Here is a 23,323-nt window from a genome sequence, read left to right as displayed (position 1 = left end):
GAGTCCTTCCTGGTTGTATTACGTACTCACACCCTGCGGCTTGCGGCCAGGTCCACAAAGTGCAGAAAAGAAGAGAAAGAAACGTAACAAAATATTAAAGCATGAGGCAAATGTTGTTTTATATTTATCGTGTGTGTGTGTGTTATAAAAATCTTTTATTTTTAAACATAGTGAACTACTTTATACTGTAATTAACCTCAATTGTACAGCACTCTGATCAACTTTTCTTTGAATTTGCTTTAAATATGCAGTAAATTTCATCAATAAGAGGTGTTTAGGATATCTACATGTTAAGTATTACATTTTGTATGTATTATTTATACATTAATGAATTTATATTACCTGGATCAAGGGACTTGATTGTCTTTATAGAGCTAATAGTTATTGAGTAGTTTATGGATAAATATTTTATGATGATTGCTTTATTAGTTTGTTTTTAGATAAAATGTAATATGTAATACAACAATTAGCTTTGCAAACTCACTTGATGAGGTAGTTGGACATACAGTATGTGTACCTTTAGAAACACGCTGTAGACAATCGAGATGATGTTCCAAAAAGAGAAGCCTTCATGGTATTTCTTTTTGGAATCCATACAGTAACATCACACAGTTTGTGGAAGTCGCTTCCTAGCGGTCCCACTGTCAGACACGGCATCGGAGCCAAGCGTGCAGGTTCAACAGGGTTTTAATGATAAAGTTTTTTCAACAAAAGTTTTCTCTCCTATTAGAACGTGACTTTTCAGTCACGTCCGTATCCTCTCTGTCCTCCTGCTCCCGGCCGCTTACTGTTAAAGACAACAGATGATTAGATTAACACACCACCTGTGAAATCTAATCACCTGCCAGCTGTGTCTCGCCGTCAGCACTGCCACGCCCCCGTCTGATGGTGCTTTGTCCTCAGCACCATGGACAGAGGCGGTGACTTTTTCTCCTGCAGGCAGCGCTGACTACACCTCCCTCCACACAGTTCTACTTGGATATTATTTTTAACACGTTTTTAAGTAATAGGGAATATAAATGTTGGCTGTAAAAGCACAGGCTTTTCTTTTGAAATAACTCTAAATAATCCCTTGGATCCATATTATAGCAGTTGATGACTCTTTTTTTTTTTTTTTTTTAATCCTGTTGTAAATGTTTGTACTTTCAATTGCACTTGTAAATAGTAAATTGAATTCAATTTGGGATAACTGAAAATATTCTCCTATTTTGGAATAGTTGCAATTAAGGCAATACATTAAGCACAACAGCAGTAATTTCAGCGCTTTGTTTATTTATACAGGTAAACAAATGCTTTCAAGCTCTGTTATTTAAATTGTCTTGATAGTCAAGTTCCTCCTTGATTGTCTTAAACAAAACAGCAGAGAAAATGTAAACACAAGATCACATTAACAGTGATTCAAACACATTTTTAAGTTAACATTTTCCATTAAAATAAAAATGTACATAGCGTCTACAAACAACTAATATGATTTAAAATGCAAAAATAGTTCCAAAAGATCAACAATTAGAGTCACACATAAAAAAGACATTTAATAAGACATTAGTCAAGCTATTTAGATGTACAAATTAAAAGAATAAGATCTAAGGCTTTTACTTCTAAACATTTGAAGTCGTCCGCAGTGGCGGAAATTTAAGGTCTCTCTTGGGGTAAAGAGAGGAGAGAAGAGCACGGAGGTTGCTTGACATTACAATCGTCAATGTCTTGTACTTTAACACATATTTATACCACTACTGTGACCTCAGCTTTGCACATTTGGTTGTAGATGTTTTAAATAAACAAATAAAGCTATACTTACATTTTAAAGTCGCTATTTCCGTTCCATATAGCGCCGCCATGTTGAAAATAGTTTTTAGGGACGGCGTGGCAAAGTTGGTAGAGTGGCCGGGCCAGCAATCGGAGGGTTGCTGATTACTGGGGTTCAATCCCCACCTTCTACCATCCTAGTCACGTCCGTTGTGTCCTTGGGCAAGGCACTTCACCCTTGCTCCTGATGGCTGCTGGTTAGCGCCTTGCATGGCAGCTCCCCCCATCAGTGTGTGAATGTGGAAATACTGTCAAAGCGCTTTGAGTACCTTGAAGGTACCAAGCAGCCAATCAGAGTGTACATGTGTCCATTTCTCTGATTTGTTGACTTTTTGAGACAAACATAGTGGTGTGTTTAAACTTACTTGAGCGCACAGCAGAAATCTGAGCGAGTGTAGAAAAAAATAGCTGTATGCACAGAGGGGGAGGTTGAGAAAGCAGAAGAGAGGGGGCGCAACACCGCATTGGTCTGACTGTGCAGAAGGCAGTAATTATGGAGTGCGAATATGAATAATAGCAAACATGCAAACACTTCTATTGTGAATAAAATACATTTATATTCGCTCAAACTTTTGTATTTTTCGCTGGAGTTTAATTTGTTTTCAAAATTAAATGTCTGTCCTTGCAAAATATATTTTTATGTCCTCAAAATCTGCCTTTGCGACCTTAAAATTGAGACACAAATATAACGTCATAGGAAGCAAGATGAGAAAAAACTATTTTACGTAAGGGTCCCCCTCCCTTACCATCTTTGTTGAAAATCAACGCCTGGTAAAAGTGTGATTTTCTGACAATTTTAAATCCTGCCGCAACCCCAATGAGGGTGTGTGTGAGGGTTTCCCCGCCAAAAAAGATCTGTGGAAACTAAACAAAAAACATAAGATTTCGTGTAAGCCCCCCACACCAATTTGGTCAAAAATCACAACAAAGAAAAGTGTCATTTTCTGACATTTTTGTGTGCTGCCAGCTTTTTTGTACATTTTTTATTTTATTTTATGTTGCTTATCAAAAAGCTAGAGCATATTCCAGCTGACTTATAGTGAGAGGCAAGGAAAAATAGAACCAGCGTCTCCTTCAATTTGATTTTGGTTTATTTAGGCTTACCACTCATAGGAGGGGGCATAGAGGTTGGGTGCAATGTGAGCTGGGCAGCTCTTGGTGGTCCGATCCTCAGATACAGAAGCTAGCTCTTGGGATGTGGAACGTCACCTCACTGGGAGTGAAGGAGCCTAAGCTGGTACGCGAGGTAGAGATATGTTTTGACTGGATCCAGTCACTCTCACAGCAAGAGCTCCGGAACCAGTCCTCTTGGGAGGGGCTGGACTTTCTTCGACTATGGCATTGCAAGAAGTGTGAGGCGATGGGCGGGAGTGGCAATACTTGTTGCCCCACGGGTCAGAGCCTATACGTTGGCGTTTAACCCAGTAGACGAAAGAGTAACTTCTCTTCGCCTCCGGGTGAGGGGACAGGTCCTGACTGTTGTTTGCTCACGCACCAAACAGTAGTCCAGAGTTTTGGGTACCTGAACCTGAGTGGTGGTTTGTTATTGGACTTTTGTACTTGTCACAGATTATCCATAACAAACACAATGTTCAAAGATAAGGGTGTCCATATGTGAACTTGGCACCAGGAATACCTAGGCTGCAGTTCGATGATCGACTTTGTGGTTGTGTCATCGGATTTGTGGTCTCATGTTTTGGACACCTTCCGCCCGAATGCAGCTGAGATAGGCTCCAGCACCCCCCGCGACCCTGAAAGGGACAAGCGGTAGAAAATGGATAGATGGATGTTTTTGACACTCGGGTGAAGAGAGGGGCGGAGCTTTTAACCAATTACCACCTGATGGTGAGTTTACGCCGATGGTGGGGCAGGATGTCGGTCAGACCTGGCAGGCCCAAACGCATTCTGAGGGTCTGCTGGGAATGTCTAGCAGAGTCTCCCGTCAGAGAGAGTTTAAATTTCCCCATCCGGACGAACTTTAAACATATCACGAAGGAGGCGCTGGACATTGAATCCAAGTGGACCATGTTCCGTGCCTCTATTGTTGAGACGGGTGATCGGAGCTGTGGCCGCAAGGTGGTTGGTGCCTGCCGTGGCGGAAATCCCAGAAATCCCTGATGTGAGGGATATTTTCAAGCTGAAAGAGTTCTATCAGGTCCTTTTGGCTCAGGGACTCTGGAGGCAGCGGAAAAATACCAACAGGCCATGTAGTGTGCGGCTCTGGCGGTCACAAAGGCAAAAACTCGGACATTGGAGGAGTTTGAGGAAGCCATGGCAAGTGACTTCCGTACAGCTTTGAAGAGATTCCGGACCACCATCTGCCATCTCAGGAAGGGGAAACAGTGCACTGTCAACACCGTGTATGGTGGGGATGGTGTGCTGCTGACCTCAACTTGGGTTGTTGTGAATCGGTGGAAGGAATACTTCGAAGGCCTCTTCAATCCCACCTACACATCTTCCTATGAGGAAGCAGTGCCTGGGAAATCTGTGGTGGGCTCTCCTATTTCCAGGTCTGAGGTTACCAGGATAGTAAAGAAGCTCCATTGTAGTAGGGCCCTGGGGGTGGATGAGATCCGCCCAGAGTGGTTTGACAAGACTCTGCAACATTGCGTGGACTTCGGGAGCGGTGCCTCTTGATAGCAATGTTGGATGGTGAGAAGAAGCTGGAGTAGGCTACCTGAAGATAACGTACTCCACATGCACACTGCACACAAAAAGGCCCAAGCCATATCCGATCCACTGAATCACTTTGCCACTTTCCCCAGTCGTTTAACACGTTTGCATGTCATTTTTTTGTCTTCTTTTTAGGCAAAAGAAGTTTATTTGGTAAGACTTCAGTGGAAGATTCATGTATGACAGACAGATCCCCTGTTTCTTCACACACAGCTGTTGCTGGTAAGTTAGTCACACGCATGCACGTACACATTAACAAAGATACAGTACACACAAACGGACACACGTACATCCACACAAAGAAGCCTGATGAGGGAAAATGATGACTCACACTTGTGTTCTTCTGCATCAATGCCACTCATCTGCTCTAAATTCCACATGGCCCGATCCACTTCCATAATCATCTCAACCTCATCTTCATCACTCATTATTTAAACGAATTCAACGTCTTTTGTTTGAAGTGCATATTCATTCTTATAAAACATTTTCTCTAGGTACTTTACTGGGTTGTTTGGGGAAATGTGAGAGACAATTTTATTCTTTTGATCTTCAGTGACATCATTACAGTTATCATGAGGACGTTTCAGGTCATCATGAGTCAAATTAGCAAACTGATCTTGATCAGATTTTCAACTTCTAACACCTAGTTGCTATTTACATGACTAACAGTAAGATTTCAGAATGGTTATTGTACTGGAATTTTCCTTTGTTACATTGCACTGCTCACGTGTGTGTGTGTGTGTGTGTGTGTGTTTGTGTGCGTGTGTGTGTTATAGATGAAGACGAGGGAATAGAGAGAGTGTGCGACACTCTACTTATGTGTATTATCACAGTGTTGAACCAAGGACTACGTAATGGCGGCGGGGTTGGCGATATACTAAGAAAACCTTCCAAAGAGGTCAGAAAAAAGCTTTTATAATATGTAATTAGTTTTCCACCATCTAATTTCCATGTTGGCTTTATATTCATCAAGGAGCCGCTGTTTGCAGCCCGTGTGGTTTACGACCTGCTCTTCTTCTTTGTTGTCATCATCATTGTTCTCAACCTCATCTTTGGTGTCATCATCGACACCTTTGCGGATTTAAGGAGTGAGAAACAGAAGAAGGAGGAGATCCTTAAAACAACCTGTTTTATTTGCGGTGTGTATAGCTCTGTGGTCTAAAAAGGAAAATAGATCAAATATGTTTAAATAAGTTGTAAGACACTATCTTTTGTTATCTTTCAGGTTTGGAAAGGGATAAATTTGACAACAAGACTGTGTCCTTCGAAGAGCACATCTTGTCTGAGCACAATATGTGGCATTACCTTTACTTCCTGGTTCTGATTCGAGTGAAGGATCCCACCGAATACACGGGTCCAGAAAGCTATGTCGCAATGATGATGGAGGTCAGTATACAATGCCAGCACACACTACTTCTGGGAAATCTTGTGAAGAGAGGGCACATCAGGAAGAATACCTAACTTTTTAGTGTAAATCCGGAATAGGTGGTGGACTTAGGGAATTTAATTTCACAGTTCAGGGGCGAGTTCACTCTTGTCATTTACGGTCCGGTTAAAACAGTCGAGAATCTGTTTGCTCTTCTCGTATGGTCCTGTTGGTTAGGTGTGAACATAGATCCCAAGTTAAAAAAACCATATATATATATATATATATATATTTTTTTTTAATTATTATTTTTTTAAATCTGTCTTTTCTAATCCATTTTCTACCGCTTGTTACTCTCCGTGTCTCCTAGCCGCTCAGGCAAATCATATTGTCTAAAAATGCATTTTCCCGTCGATAATGTGACATAATAGCGCTCGGAATATAAATATATATATATATATATATATATATATATATATATGTAGATACATATATATATATGTAGATATATATATATATATATATATATGTAGATATATATATATATATATATATGTAGATATATATATATATATATATATATATATGTAGATATATATATATGTAGATATATATATATACATATATGTATATATATATATATATATATATATATATATATATATATATATATATATATATATATATATATATATATATATATATATATACATATATATATATATATACAGCCCGGCCCCGGCCAGATTTTTTTAACCCAATGCGGCCCCCGAATCAAAAAGTTTGGGGACCCCTGGTCTAGGACACCCTAGACCACCTCAGAAAAGATTGTTGGTCCACCTTTCAGTGGATTCTAGTCTAGTAATTTGTGAATACCAGGGCGATCGCTGTAAGACTGCAAGGGAAGCTGAGCTTCCCTTAAAATGTCAAAAAAATAAAAAGTGTTAAATTATGTTTTTTTGTGTTTATATTTCATTGACTAAATAAGCGCCAGAATGCTTTTTACTTTTGTTTGGAATCAGCTACTTTCGCGACAGCTGGCGCAACTTTCCCATTCATTGTGGTAGCGTCACAGTGCATTAAACATTGTTGAAACTGAGCGTCCATTGACTCTAACGGGGGAACATAGAGTGGGATGTTCCACTGCAGCGAAACTTGACAATCATTGGATAAATGTTAGGCTTTGTCCCGCCCATGGGATGCTCACCGTCTCTATAAGTGTATGGAAAATTGGGCTTTGCCTTTGCTGGTCTGTATGCTAAGCTTCTGCATGATGATTGGATAGTCAGCTTGATTGACAGATTGACAGCAAAATTAACAAATCAGTGATCTTGAAATAGACAGTAAACCACTGCTGCATTTTTTAAATTTCATTCCCTTGTTTTCTTTGTAAAGTATAGCATCTTTGTATCTTTTATCTGTTATTGTAGACTGTACAAGGGAGCTGTAAATGAACTTTCCCTCCTTGAAAGGCCAGCAGCCAGATATGATGTCACCAAATAGGAGCCTTACAGAAAGCTGAGTGAAAATCTTTAAAAAATAAAATGGTAAAAAATTGCCACCATAAAAAAAAGTCCTCCAAGTGTATGTGACCTGGAAGACTTCATGTCGTTTTGGATGCATGAGCCAGTCGGACATTGTACTGTACTGTACTGTCCAATCAAGCCACGACTTTATGTAAGAGCATTATTTGGCATTATTATAAGTGTGAACAATACCCAGAATGTGCTAAATTGACCACAAAGAGTCCGTACTAGAAGTGTGAACACACTCTGTGTCCCAGTAGAACCATTCTTCCATCTCAGGACGTGATCTACTAAAGAGAACAAACAGACATAGTACTCACAGTAAACCGTTAAACTTTGCACTGTACTCAACTAAGTTATTTACCGCAAATCGGGCTTGGCTTTACTATCTTGTGTATGATGTAAGATGGCGCACAAGCAGGTTTTATTCATCTCAACCCTATTGTCACATTATAATTCTTTTTTTTTTTGCTGAGCTGCAAACGTTTGCATGAAATGTTTGTATTGGATGTCTTGGTACGATGCCCCTCTTCTTCTTCAGCTACCGAAAATAAAACTGAAACTCCAGCTTGATGCTTGTGCATGGCTGCAGAGATACATAGTTTATGTGCTAAGGTAGAGATACTTAACCTCTAAGGTAGTGTGTGGTTAGCTATTGAACCCAGTCTACTCTATTATGGAAAGAGCTCCTCCCCCACTGAGAGCTTAATGCTTAAATAAGTGTGTCCGCCTCGCTCTGACGTCACTTGTAGCCAGACTGCAAAACACCTAGAACAGAGGCATCCAAAACTGTGTGCAAGCTCACGGCAAAGTGTATGAACCTTATTATATGATGCTTTGGCATTTTATAATGTAAGTATTCAACATTGTAATAAAATGTATAAGTCAGAAAATACAAAATTCATCATAAGGACGAATGAATGGAAGTTCGGGGCTAATTTCAAAATTATTTTCCTTTCATTCAGTAAGTTGAATTAGGCATGGTAAGTTTATTTACCATGCCTTATTTTATAGAGCCAAATTCAAAATTCAAAAGGCTTTACAAATGCATACATTTACAGGACGCCAAATCAAATTATAAATAAAAATACAATTATAATAAAAACAATCATGAAATAATAGAAATGTAGCTAAAATATTTTCAGTTGTCATGCTCAGCTTAAAATAAATGTTTTCTTAATTTTTTAATGTATTATTCCTAGAGATTTTTAAGCAAAGGTTTTACCTGGACACAAATTAAGCCATTTAAAGAGTGCACACATGCATTTGCAAACAATTTACTGGGGAGAAACAAGTAAAGTGTACCTCTAGAGTTGAAGCTGAACTGTAGATGTTGTGTGTTAATCTATTGATTCATGATGTAGCAAATGATTCAACACACACGTGCATTGCTCTTTATACATTGGTGGGACAAAGTGATGTTGAATAGCATGGTGTTAACATGTACTGTGAGTGTGTGTTGGCTGGTGTATGTGTGCAAAGGGACAGTTTGCTAAAGGCCCAGCAGGTACTGCAGCAGCCACAGCGTTCTTACATAACCCATCTCAAGTGGTCTGCTAATAGCTCAGCCTGCCTGGCACGTGCTGTCCTGTCCTTTTGACTCTCTCTCCCTCACACACACACACTCACACGCACACACACACACACACACACACACACACACACACACACACAACACATGTCACATTATGAGCCTTTCAGTTACCCCATAAAACACATGCACACACACACACACCACATTGTAGACAAAAGAGCCTGTACTTGTCATGTATACTGAAGACGGAGGTCAAATTTTGCTTGATGGGATAAAGTGTATTGAAGTTTATACAACATGGGACAGTGTTGCATTCCATTATGTGTTTGATTAACTGTGGAAAATCATCTATCGTCATATCTCTCTTTGTGTTTGAGGTGCAATCTGTGTCATCAATCAGTTTAAACAATTGGAATTGTTATTTGGTCAGGGCTCAAGATTCCATAAAAGGGCAATGCATCAATCGCAGTTGATCTTTCTTGCAATATCTTTTTATTGTTTTCTGGTGAACATTCAAACATCATGCGGATCTTTTAACTTTTAGAATAACATACAATACATACTGTAAGTCTTAAAATGTTCATGTGTAACACCTTGATTTTCAGACGTTCACTTTTTGTATGATTCGGTTCTCGCCAAACATTTTTGCCAATAGGTTTTTTTTGTATAGCGTCTTGGTTTTTGTATGGCAAAACATTGTGTCTAACAAACAAGTCATTTTGACAGTGTACAATTAAATACACTTTGGTGCTTTTTTTGCGTACAACTGCAAAATAAGCCACCATGGCGTCCAAGACAGTTGATAAAGAAGATGAGAAACACCATTGAATTCAAGCATTAACTCGTAGGAAGGTATCTCTGCCTCACCTTGTCAGTCTCTGCTAATTGCCTTCTTTGCCAACAAGAGTCATTTAAAAAAGTTTAAAAGTTTATCCATTTTAAATTAGCATTTACATGTATTTCACATTGTTTTCTGTATATAAAACTGTAATGTTTGTATATTAAATGTGGTTGTGTTAGTATTTTTTGGTGTTTGGAATAGATTAATTGAATTTGTTTTATGGGGAAAACAATTTTGGATTTCAAACAACAGTACACTGCAAAAACTGGAATCTAAGTAAGATTAAATATCTCAAATAAGGGTGGTATTTGCTTATTTTCTGTCTGATGATAAGATAATTCTTCTCACTAAGCAGATTTTATGTTAGAGTGTTTTACTTGTTTTAAGGGTTTTGGTCCTAAATTATCTCAGTAAGATATTACAGCTTGTTGCTGAGATTTTATGACCTATATTGAGTAAAAACATACTTGAAACTAGAATATCAACTGATGCAAAGCTGTGTCATTAACACTCACAAGTATAAAACTACTTTTTAAAGTAATAATTTCTTACTGCAAGCATGAAAAAAAAAATCATGATGCCAACCGCATATCATTATGTCAAGATAATGGCACTAGCATTTGCTTAATTTAAGAATATTTTTCAACATATTAAGCAAAAAGGTCTCTATTTTTCTACCTAGATAAGTGCACTTGTTATTAGTGAGAATATACTTATTTTAAGGTATTTTTGGGTTCATTGAGGTTAGCTAATTTTACTTGTTTTGGAAAGTCTTGACAAGCCGAATTTTCTTGTTCTATTGGCAGATAATTTTGCTTAGTTCAAATAAAATACACCTAATTTTTTTTTTCTTTTTTTTCTTGTTTTTGAACACGGACTTTTTGCAGTGTAGTTGAAACGGAAACTAGTTTTGAACAAAAACTAAAATATGACATTAGTGGTATTTTTTATTTCTTAGCAGTTAATTTTCCACGATTTAACTGTTACCAACCTCTTACTCAAATGTTGTATAATATAACTTATTTGGTGTTTTTTACTTTTTTACCTACAAAACATTTTGAACAAATTACATTTTGCACTGGTGGCTTTTATGTTAACCCTCAGACCTTTCAGGAAAGTTATTTAACGTGTTGTGTGATGATAGTGTAATTTTTACTTTAACGTTTGAGAACATGATTTCTTGAATGCATGTGGAAGTAGCAGATTGCTGATGGTGTTGTCTTGGCCCCAGGCTTCTGAGGTTCTTGTCTGAAGTTTCTAGTTGGTGTGCATCTCAACATGTACGATACAGTGTGTACATTGATGAAAAGGTGACTGCGGCACAGTGCAATCAACATGTGGAATCACATGGAAGTCTGTAACTTCATGCAAATTTAGCTGAAGAAATTGATCAGTTAAGCAGCAAAGAATGCTAAGTCATGGGGGGTTTGGTTTGGGTCGAACATTTTTATTAGATGACCTCTAAGAAGAACACACAAATATTTGTTCTTCAGAGGTTTTAAAATAAATGGTTGAGATTTTCCTGGAGCCCTTGATGTAGGAGCATAATGTGGTTCTTGGGCTGTAATATCTTCCCAGGTTTATGACTAGAATATTGTACTGTCAAAGGGGAACTGCACTGTTTTGGGAGTTTTGCGTATCATTCACAATCCTTATGTGGGACAAGTACACATGTCTTTCTCTTTTTTACACATTTTAAATCGTAAATAAATGTTAGCAATAGTTGGCTAACAATGCAGGTAAAGGGTGTTCGATCTATTACGCCTATAGAGCCAACATTTTACATATATACAGTATGGTGTGTATGAATATGTATGGTAGCAACCGGCACATTAATGATAACCTAATATTTACAGTATTTTGGTAATTTTAAGCATTACCATAACTTTTTTTTCTGTGCACAATGATTTCCCAGAATGCATAGCAATGTTCGCTATTTCCTTTAACAACAACAATTACCACTAATCATGACAGACGTGAGGTGAGACAACAACAACGACTACTTTGGGACAAATGATGATTTAGAACCTTATATTTTTGAGCTTGAACAAACGGAGGATGAACTTCAACTTTTAGAAGCTGAGCAATAAGCCGATCCAAATCTAATCTAATAACAAACACTTACCGTCAATGTTAATTTATGGCAGCAGTTTTTAACTTAGTTTTAGTCAGTCTTTTGCTGAATAATATATTTTAGTTTGTCATATTTTAGTCATCTAAATTGATTTAGTTTTAGTCGACTAAAGAGCTGATTTACCAAAGGTTTGCGTGTACTAAAACATGTGCAAACTTGATAGCACACGAAAAGCTGATCTACTAAATGTGTGCAAAGTGGATTTCGTCTGTCAAGTAAGCAGAATAAGGCGTGCAATCCATTTTGCGTCTCTGTCTTCATTAATATGCAAAATATATGCTGATCACTAAAACGCCCACAATACTGGGAGGAGAAAATGGAATTATAATTATTTAGCACACGCAATGTGATTTATCAACACTCATCACTGTTTTGCGAGCACTATTTTGCGTTTTATTTACCACACGTCAGAAGGACATGCAAACTGACAGTTACACACACTGCTGCAGTATCAGTGCTGACGCTGCACAGACAGACCATGGTCAGACAAGAATCCTACGTTCCACGTGTTTGTGTCAACATTTTTGGACTGACAGAAATTAAAAAAATATTAGACAGATTGTCTATTCAGCAATTTCATTTTGTTATTGCTGCTGTATGACTTAAAGGGCTGATTAAAATTAAGTAAATTGATGCGTTTTGATGTCTGCTGGCGTTTTTTTTAAATGTTGTTCTTTTTTATATATTTAGGAAATATATTAGAATAACATACCTCCTACATGAAAATATGTCTTTCTTTATGCATTTTTTTGCGTTTGATTCATTCCAGGCGCACGAATGCACTGGTGATGCGATCAGTGTGCATACGTTTCTATTTTCTCTATTGTGAATCATAAAAGTTGTTACAGATTATAGATGTGTGTCGCTGGCTCAACACACAGGTATGAGCATGACATGAATTTGCAGTAAATGAGTGTCTCCAAGGTAAAAAAAAGCCCCTTATGCACGCAAAATCCTCCTAAAATAAGGCGGTTGGCACCACTTTTCAAGTGCACACAGTAATATTTCTTGTGGTAGTTAGCCTTTACGGCTAATACCGTAGCACGCCGATGTGTTTGCTCTTACAATAACAATGTCGCTACAGTTTGGTTATTATACAAGTTACGGAACGTAAATGAAGTATTGTTGACCGTTTTTGAATGCATTTAGAATGATTAAGTGGTAGAATTGATTGCTCCCATTAGCTGCATTGCTAGCCATTAAGATCGAGCCAATTTTTACATGTTAGAAAGCGAAAAACAAAAAAACGTTTGTCTTCTTGTCCTTTATGAGGATTGTGAACGATTCCGTCCCCAAAAAAGTGCAGTACTCCTTTAAGGAATAGAATAAATACTGGATTGTGTTGTTGTTTATATTTTCTTTTAATTTTCTTTTAAATTTTTTAATCATGGCAATGGATGTCATATCAATTCATAATTAACTCTAACTATTCTTTTTCTAGGGTCGAATTATACAGTATTTATCAGGGATATTCAACTAAATTGTTTTGAGGTCCACGTTCCAGAAAGCTAAGGATCAAGGGGCCGGATTTCTTCATTTACTAATTTTGCTATTTTGTATAATCCTGAGAACCAGTGTCCTCATTAGTTTTGTCTGAATTGCAAAATTCAGAAAAAAATATCCCTACCATCTGACATTATTATTGTTGGCTATTTTACCATTCTAATTGCCAAAATTAGATTGGTAGAATTCTTTAAAAATGGTTTGTTTCCTAGCACGGACATGCCTTTCATCTTAGTCCACAAATGTTCAATAGGGTTAAGGTCAAGCTTGATAAAGGCCGTTCCAAAAGCTTTATTTGAGCCTGCCATATCTGTTCCAAAACCAGTTTGGATGTCTTTTGGACAATTTTACCTCCCAATTGTGTTCATGTTTCATTTGATTTGAGGTGAAGTTGGTGGTGGTCTTTCTTCATTGCTGATCTACTTTGTACAGTGTATTAGTACCAGTGGCAGGCACACAGCCCCAGCGAGCATTATACTGCCACCACCATACTTGACAGTTCTTCACCTTCACCTAGACTTCTCCAAACATATGTCTTGTCACTTTGATCAATTACCTTCATCTTTGTCGTGTCTGAACATGATACCATTGACTAGAAGGCACCCGGCTTGCCCATGTGGGCTGCTAGTAAGGGTGTAACGATTCATCGATAGATCAATTTCTATTCCTGAATTTCAAGTATATCGATCTGTGCTCAGCAAGTTTGCGTTCCAACAGATAGGTATCCATCCAAGATCGTTTTAAAAGGGAATCGCTTGTTTTTATTGATACTACAAAAAAGGAAAACATTGGATTTAAGAACGACAGATTTTATGAGGTTTAGTACTTTTAATAATAAAGATGTTAATTGATAAGTCTATTTTCCCGTCATAACAAATAGTTTAATATCTGCGACGGATGTGTGCCTTTAACAGGCGGTGCTGTTGTGGTGCTTCTCCCCTGCTGCGCATTTCTTATCAAAATTTTCAGCTGCAGAAAGATTACAAAAGCCACAATAAATACAAACGACATAACCCGATGATAAAGCTGCAACACAACTTTAAACCACAGAAGATGTGGCCAACACAATGGAAGTGACAGCAGTGCAAGTAACCGTGATGCACCGACTCCCGGAACACAAGGAGAAGTTATTTGATGATAAAAAAATAAATAGAAGAGATGGATGAAGGAGACTATGGAAATTAGGAAGCGATAGTCTAACGCCATCAACAGGGATGAGGAGACACACCTGGGACACTGTCCTTCAGTGGCGACGCCAGAGCAGTAAACAGATACTGTATGGCCGGGTCGGGGAACTTAATTTATCAGGTAAATCTACCGGTAAAATGTTGGTTGCTGTACTTTTATTGAAATTTGCTTGAATGTTGGAAGTAAGAGCAGAAAATGTTTCCTCTTCTTAATTCAACCTAAATTGTTGGTTGCACTTTATTCAAACAAAATGTGAATGCATTGGCCAATATTTGTTGTTTGTATATATAATTTATTTATACATATTTCCCTTACAAGAAATAACAGGAATATAGGAAACTTCACCTGCAGTGTCCAGTATCCAGTATTTATTTCACAGTCACACTGCTTATTTTGTTTTCTTTGCAACAAAGTTACTGAATCAATTTAAACTCACTGAACTGTTTCGTATCATATCGTAAAAAAAGAAAATAAAAAAAATTATATCGTCCCTGATTTGTATTGGCAACCACAAATATCGAATCAAATGATTATTAAAAGGAATCGTTACACTCCTAGCTGCTCGAACTGTTGACTTTGTAAACTTCTGACTGTATTTCTCAGAGTGGATTAAGTTGGATTCTGGGGAAATTTCCTGTATATTGATGGCTATTTTTTTACTGATTAAGTTTTAATGAATAAACAATCACACATGCACATCCAGCCTACAGACAGTTGTGAAGACGGACAGTTTGTTACATTGTCACACTAAAAAGCAAATCAAAGAACAGCTTCTGTTCTCTGAAGATTATTTCTATTAAAAGTTGATTCCAGTTCCTAACACCTCTGTGTTTCCCCCTCCCTAGCAATGTGTCTGTAGCACAGTAACACTCCCTGAATCACCCTGCTTGGGGCTGACTTAGCCAAAATTGCTGCCTCTGCCGTATCCTTGACATTCTGACTCAGCTGTATTTTGACCGTTATTCACTTCATCCTTCTCGCGCTTCGCTCACACCCCATCTCTCCCTCATCTCTCAGGAGAAAAACTTGGAGTGGTTCCCCCGAATGCGGGCCATGTCTCTGGTGAGCAACGAGGGGTATAACGAGCAGAATGAGATGCGGTGCCTGCAGGAGAAACTGGAGATCACTGTCACGCTGGTAGCTCAGCTCTCTGCCCAGCTGTTTGAGCTCAAGGAGCAGGTAAATAAACATTTGCATACTCTCTTCATCTGACCGCTATGTACAGTAGCTATAGCCTCTTATTTACTGCGACACAATAAACCTCAGCTACACAATGCAATCATTGAATTTACAACATCTGCGGTACGAGAGGTCACAGGAAATAGGATGAGGATGGCCTATTTCCTGTGACCTCTTGGACCGCAGTCTCACTTCCTAAAGTGACAATGGAGCCTTTATTCCCCAGACGTATCTTCTCTTCAGGTCCTTCTTTCTTTTACAGTCCAACTGTACTTCATGTAGTCATTGGTCAGTCTACAAGGTACTGCCTGATTGGAATGTTGCTTTCACTTCATGCACACATTGGTCAATCGACTGCATGCCAATTATTACAGTGACTGGTTGGCTGTTAACTCTAACCTCTATATAGTCATTGGCCAGTCTGCAAGGCAGTTATTGCATAGCACGGTCTGATTGGCATATTACTCCCAGGAGATTGCTCAGTCTGCAAGCCAATCAGGACACACCACGCTCTCCCACCTAATTCAGACATTGGCCTGTCTATGTATCAATCAGGATGTGCTGACATCATCACCCACAAAAAAGGATGCACTTTTTGTTGAGAAGTCTTTTTTTTCTGAAACTATACAAACATTGATTCCCTGCCCTGCCAACCCTCTTCCAAGCATCCAAAATACGTAACTTCCATATACTAATTTTTCCGATCTTTGATGGCATTTGAAATCCATAGTGACGGGCGACTATCACATCAAGGAGGGCAACGATGTAAAAAGTTGTCTTGGGGCTGGTTTGGTGACTTGGCAGCTGGAGCATGACTGATCACTCGCATCACCTGCCTCCCTGGCATGTGAGTCTGGTCACAGGCTGGTCCTTGTTCCTGTTCTGACAGATGTGTCAAAGTAATAATGGAAGCAAGAAAACAACATTTGTCAACCTCTCACAGCAGTTTTGGCTGTGACTTGTACCAGCGGATCCAGGTTATCATGGATTTCTGACTTCAAACCTCTGATTTATATGCATGTACTTAAACTAATGGCTTTAGTCGGGTGTGTCATTACCAAAATCACTTCTTGCACTTCCCATCAACAACTATACTATACAGAAAGGTGTCTATATATCCACATCTTCAAGCTTAAAGGGGAACTCCACATTTTTTTAAATGTTTCCCATCATCCACAATCCTTATGTGAGACCAGAACACGTCTTTTTCCTTTTCTGTGCATCCTAAATAATGAAACAACTGCTAGCATATAAGGTCCTATAAAAAAGAAAACATCCACAAATCTTTAAAAAAATGTATATATATGATTTAGGCACATTCATGTTAATACTGTAATATTTACAGTATTTTGGTCATTTTAAACATTACCAGAACTTATTTTCTGGGTGCATTGATTGAAAGCATAGCAACATTCGCCATTTCCTTCAACAACAACTATAACTAATCATGGCTGACTTCATGAGAGCCAACGACGACTACTTTGGGACAAATGACAATCCAGAACCTTATCTTTTTGAGGATGACCTACAAGTTTTACAAGCCTTGTGCAAAGCAGATCTAGTACTAGTGAAACACAAGCATCTCATAGCCCTATAGCTAAGTGCTAAACAAGAAATACAGAATACAAACATCATAAAATGGTCACTTACTGCACAATGTCTGCTCTCACTGGGATGCCATGCCAAATGATGGGAGACTTATGTTCCCTGTTAGATGATGAACTAAGCATAATCCTAAAACATGCTGAGGGAAAACGAGCATATTGCTGTATCTTCCTAGCGATGTTTTAGGGTCTAAATTTAATTTCATAGTTCACCAACTTCTCGGTTTATGGCCAAAATCTTCTAGTACACAAGTGTGAGGCATGATTTATAATCTAGTACAAACTTTTACCAATTTATAGGCATCAGTAGCTAACTCATCTCTCTGTGACCAAGACACTGTTACTAAAAATATTTTTTCCTGTTAGCTTTTATAAGAATTTTGTTACAGTTTGGTTAATTTGCAGGTCACGGCATGTAAATGGTGCCTTGTCAGCGGTTTTTGGATGTTTTGTTTTTTTAAGAGCACTTCATAGGTGGAATATTTCCTTCCAATTACCAGTATTGTTATCTGCCTCTTGCTAGCAGTTGTTCACTATATAGGATGCACAGAAAATAGAGATATGTGTTCTTGTGTCACATAAGGATTGTGGATGATGGGCAAAATAAAAAAGTGCAGTTCCCTTTTAAGATTCTCTAGCATCTCCTCCCTCATCAGAACTCTGCTGATCTTGGAAATGTACACAGCTGTTATTTCTATACCAATCATTACATAGCGCCAGTGACTGGTAACCATAACTCTGAACCCCCAAACACCTAACTCCACCTTCCTGTGACCTTTTACACCAGTCTCCCTTCACTTGTGTGACGATAACACACTCCATTGCCCAAACTGGTCCTTCCTTACCGCACAGTCCGATTGTTCAGACTTTGTGGTCATTGGCCAGACTACAAGTCAGCCATTACACACAACATTCAGACATTGCTCGGTCTACATGCCAAACATTACATGCAGCATCAGCGACTGGTTGGCTCCTACCCCTGAACCCAATCCTTCTCAAAGAGTGGGGCAGGTCCCTCTGAGGGGGCTCGGTGCGATGTGGGGTGTGTGTGTCCTCAGGTAACATCTTTTTTTTTTCTTTTGCCGTGCTTGAATGAGACGAAGCAAAGCGTATGTAGCACTTGGCTTCATTGTGACTACGATGGAAGACGAGAAAAGGCCGATGTGTTATTTTTTTTTATTGTTAATAAGGATACAAAGTTATGCAGAGGTGTACTTATAACAATTTTATAGGCGAATTATACTATTTATAGTCGTGGGGGATAGTGGGAGGGCGTGACATATTTTTTTCTTCTTGTGGGGGAGTGACAGAAAATAATTAAGAAGCACTGCTTTAACCCTCTAAGGCCCCGTTTACACACACACCTAACCTTATCCGTGTCCACACACAACAATGCCACCATTTAAGACCGCCGCCCTCCTCCGTCCGCCAGTGCAACACGACCTAGTACGCATGCGCGGAAAATGCGCACGTCATAGTCACCTCCAGCGTTGCTTTGTGTGCAAGTTCTTAAATTTAACTTATCTGAACAATATCCAGTGTTGTGGTATTTCATTTAACTGGAATCCAGTGTGCTGTGGGGCCCTATAGTAGTGAATCACACCTGAGCCATCATAAATTAATAAAATCTTTATTGGACACAAAAGTAAACAATGTGATAAAGAACATTTTACAACAATCAATCTTGGGATCTAGATTTCTGGTCAGGACACTCCTCACTCTTTTGCCTTCACCTTCATTGTCTATTCGTTTTTGGTGAGTTTGTTGAGTCCGCGACATACATGGCGGACAATAACTGATACAGTCTGCTTTGCCAGTCCAAAAGCATTCGCCTTTTCCGTAGTTAGTCTTCCCTCGTCGGCCAGGTAATACAAAGCACACGCTACCTTTTTTATCACATCCACGGGAGCTCTCATTCTCGTTGACTCTCCTTCGACAAATGGACAAAGTTTTTCGCTAAGTAAATTCACAGCTAACCTCGATCGACATTGGTAAGTTCTCTTGCCGTCTGAGAAGTGTTGTATCCGAAATAGCTGCAATCGCTTTCTCTTAAGGTATTCATGTGTGATTTCCACAAGCGCCTGTACATGTTCAAGAAGGAGAAACACGGGCATGTCTGGATGACTCGCCTTCATATTTCCAGTGGTTACCTCCGAGTTACGAAACCGCTTTATTATGAAGCTGGCTGTGGCGCATTCTTTATGACGTCACTTCCTGTGTAGGCGCGGTCTTTCTGGCGTCACTTCCTCTCCGAACTCACTTTGTAAACGATCAATGAGTCCATACAAAGCTAATTGCCGGAGATTCAAGAAATGCACGGCGCACTTACCCGTGTAAAAATTTGTCCGAGGAGGGGGACCTTAAACGATGGTTTAGTGTGGCTGAAACGGGGCTTAGGCTAAATAATTATTTGTTTAAGGGGTTAAACGACTTAGTGTAGACATGGCCTAAGACAGGGGCTCTCAAACTTTTTTCACCATTTATCATCTCAGAAAAGACTTGGCTCTCTACACAATAATAAACAACATTAAAATACAGTAGCGCAGTAGGCCTAAGTATTAATTAAAAACAAGGCAGCGGTTTCATTTAACAATTATATTGAATATTTTTGGCCACTGTAATATTACACACAGTTTGAACAGTGACTCTGTGTTTGAATATAGGAAAATAAGACACTGTGCTTTAATCAAGGGATTCATTGGCGTTCCACTAGATAGAGCCCATACCGCAGTTTGAGAATCACTGCTCCAAGGCCTTTATAGTCATTAGCCAGTCTACGAGTCAGTCATTATACTACCGCTGACTTGGAAATATACACAATTACGTGTGCTTTACGCTATGATACCATAATAAATGAGTGAATATGCATTAAGTTGAATATATGTAACTGTAATACTGCAATTTGTATCTAAATAGATAATTTAACACATTCATCCCCCCAATAAAATTATCCAAATTGTTAATTGTGATTGTTATAAGTTGACAAAGGCCTCGTTTACACTGCAAACAAATCAGATTTTTTGGCCCTCAAGTGATGCAGGTCTGATTTTTTTTTTGCCAGTCTAAACGCTCCAAAGTGCTTCAAATCTGTTCTTTTTGCGTCAGATTCAGGCCACATCAGGGAGTAATCCGAATCCAATTGGAATCTGATCTTTTCAAATGTGGCTTCAGTCTAATCGCAATGGGGGTTTGTGACTTTTTCGTCAGGGAAAGACGCCGCCGGATGAAGTGCATACTTCATCACAACATCCGGTTCCAGTGAGCAAAGTCTATTTAAGACGACCACATTTTTGGTGCATCACTTGTCAATAGTGTGCAAATAATAAGCTATATGTAGTACATGAATATATATTTTGATTAAGAAGAAATAGCGATTTTTGAAGGACCAGAATTGACGCTGTGGCATTTGCTTACATGTGAGTTGAAAAATAAAGCTCACGTAGATCCACACTGATGTCCGTGTCTCCTCTACTTAACAGCCATTAAAAGATTACAACCGACCCAAATATATTACACTATGTACATCCATTCATACATTTTAATTTCTTTAATTTACTTTTGAGTTGAGTTGAATTTGAGTTTATTTGGAACATGCATGCATACAACATGATACATCACAATTTCCAGTTTCTCTACTTAACATGTTCGAAAAGGAGTAGGAAGAAGCAGAGCTTATTTAATCTTACCCCTTTTCCTTTACATAGCCGTTGCTAACACTTTTGTTCACTTCCTGTTCTCAATTTAGTCACAATATACGATATATATACAATATACCATAAGTAATAACAACACAAATAAATAAAGAATAATTGGTGAAGTAAGTTATATTTCATATGGTGAGATGGGTAAGATTATCTCGAAAATAAATGGATGGATGAAATATATTCAGAAGGTTTATCATGGTTCTTCTTCTTTGTACTTTGTAAACACTTAAAGTTTGAAGAGTTTCTTGAAGTGGATATTAGTACATTGTTTGATTTCTTTGCTTAATCCATTCCATAATTGAATTCCATATACTGAAGGTCTTAAGTGTTGTACGTGCGTACAAATGTTTTAAATTAAATTTTTCTCCAAGATTATAATTTTCATATTTTCACGTAAAAAAAACAACACATTTTTAAGTTGTGGCGACTTATTTTATTTTGTAGTAATAGCAACTTCCTGTTGGTGAACTTCCTTTGTTTTCACTTTATCGCACTGCACCTGCAAGTGACGTTGAGGCCACATCGGGGCCACATCGGGGCCACATCGGGGCCATGTGCATGTTTACACTGCAGTCTGATAAAAAGGACACTTTACTTGCAGTCAGCTGGAAAAAATCACATCTCAAAAAAAATCTGATTTGGGCCACTTTGGCCTGCAGTGCTCCACGAGCAGGACCATGTCATGACCACATGTGATTGCCAGGGTAAAGGTTCACGGGACGTTTTGCTGTCCAGTCATTACCACAATGCCGGTGTGTCAAGAGCTCATGTGAATGAGAAAGTAACACACACATTGTGCACGTGGCTCTCCAATTTGTCATTTGCAATCTAAAAAAAAAAAAAAGTTGAAAATTACCACAGAATGATTGTTTGCCATTTCCAAAATAGTGGTGCAAACAAACTAAAACGGTAATAAAATAAACATTTTTTTTCTTTCTTTTTTTTAAACTCCACCTCCAAATGAGTGTGTGTCCCCTCCACAGATGACGGAGCAGAGGAAACACAAGCAGAGGCGTGGATTCTTGGGTTCTCAACAGACAAACCCTCACATCCCGACACACTGAGGGCCCCAGAACCCAAACAAGGAGAGAATACTTAGACTCTGGTCTGCAGGATTGGACCAGCTTCCTGCCTGGAAAGAACAATACAAATGCATACTGTATATGCAAACCTACATATGGAGGATTTGTCACAGGGTGCCTTTAGTTTGAGGCCATTTTCAGCTAACTGCACACTCGCATGGTGAGGAACTCCACTTTGTGAGTAGGTCTGATTCACTTCTGCCAATATGGTGTTAGCAAAGTGTGAGGGTCCCCAACTGCGGGTGAAGGGAGTCGTTGTACTAAGATGTGTTGTTCTGCTGCCCTAATGCCTTCTTTTCCTAATGGTCAGAAAATGGTTAGCTTTGTACTGGTAAATTTCATCTGACTATGTTCGCTAACTTCTACTACGCTTTCTTTAGCCTTTTTAAAATTGCTGGTTAGAATATGTTCATAACTGGAGTTATTTTTTTACATTTTGAAAATGCTGCCTTACTTGTATTTTTTTAAACTGGATCAAAGAGCAATTTCACTTTAATATGCACATTTCTATTGAAAAGGGAGAAACTTGTAACGAGAGACTAGTTTGGACAGTTTTAGGGGTATTGCTTTGGACTATGATGCGTTCACTGCACTGTGTTATTTTCTCTGTTGAAATTTCCTCCGTATGATAATTGAATGTGAATAAAATTGATAACTACTTATTGCAGGATTTACTTGAAGGTCATGTTGTGTCTAAATCGTACATTGGCATCTCTAAGACATATTAATGTGTTTGTGTTGGCGTCTCACTTTTTCTTAAAATATTTCTATTGTAACAAATGTTAAAAATGACTCATTTGTGTACTTTGTAACCACATTCATATTTGCTCCCCAAAAGAACTCGACTGTAGGCGGAAGGGAGCCTCTTCTTCATTCAAACCAGATTATATTTCTACTCATCACTCATCTAATATTAGAAGCAAAGTTCTCATGTTGTCACTGAGCTGTTGCATTCATGCTGATGATTATTACTGGACCACAAACACACCAGACACTTGCAGACGAAAATAGGTAGGAATTGTGCTCCATAAAGATTCTCAAACTCAGGGGCACCGAAAAGGGGGGGTAAAGGAGACGGATTCTAGGGGGCCATGATGGAGGAGGGCCCAGAGAGGCCCCTAATGATGATGAAATTATAATATAGGGGGCCCTGTAAAGACTCTTTTCATGGGGCCCAAAAACC

General features: G+C 38.6%; 1 protein-coding gene across 2 annotated transcripts in view; it reads left to right on the top strand.

Moving 5' to 3' along the window:
• itpr2 (inositol 1,4,5-trisphosphate receptor, type 2) overlaps positions 1-22,800 on the top strand; it is a 131,075-nt gene extending 108,275 nt beyond the window's left edge. For both annotated transcript variants that reach the window (XM_062035595.1, XM_062035594.1), the window contains exons 52-57: positions 4,615-4,701; positions 5,256-5,377; positions 5,453-5,618; positions 5,705-5,865; positions 15,589-15,750; positions 22,042-22,800. In XM_062035595.1, the coding sequence (XP_061891579.1) occupies positions 4,615-4,701; positions 5,256-5,377; positions 5,453-5,618; positions 5,705-5,865; positions 15,589-15,750; positions 22,042-22,122 (779 nt within the window). In that variant the 3' untranslated portion in view covers positions 22,123-22,800. The remainder of the gene's footprint in view (positions 1-4,614; positions 4,702-5,255; positions 5,378-5,452; positions 5,619-5,704; positions 5,866-15,588; positions 15,751-22,041) is intronic.
• Positions 22,801-23,323: the final 523 nt, after the last annotated feature.

Source organism: Entelurus aequoreus, linkage group LG24 (assembly GCF_033978785.1).
Source record: "Entelurus aequoreus isolate RoL-2023_Sb linkage group LG24, RoL_Eaeq_v1.1, whole genome shotgun sequence".
NCBI classification, from domain to species: Eukaryota; Metazoa; Chordata; class Actinopteri; order Syngnathiformes; family Syngnathidae; genus Entelurus; species Entelurus aequoreus.
The sequence above is the reverse complement of the archived record's forward strand: the minus strand, read 5'-3'. Positions and strand labels throughout refer to the sequence as shown.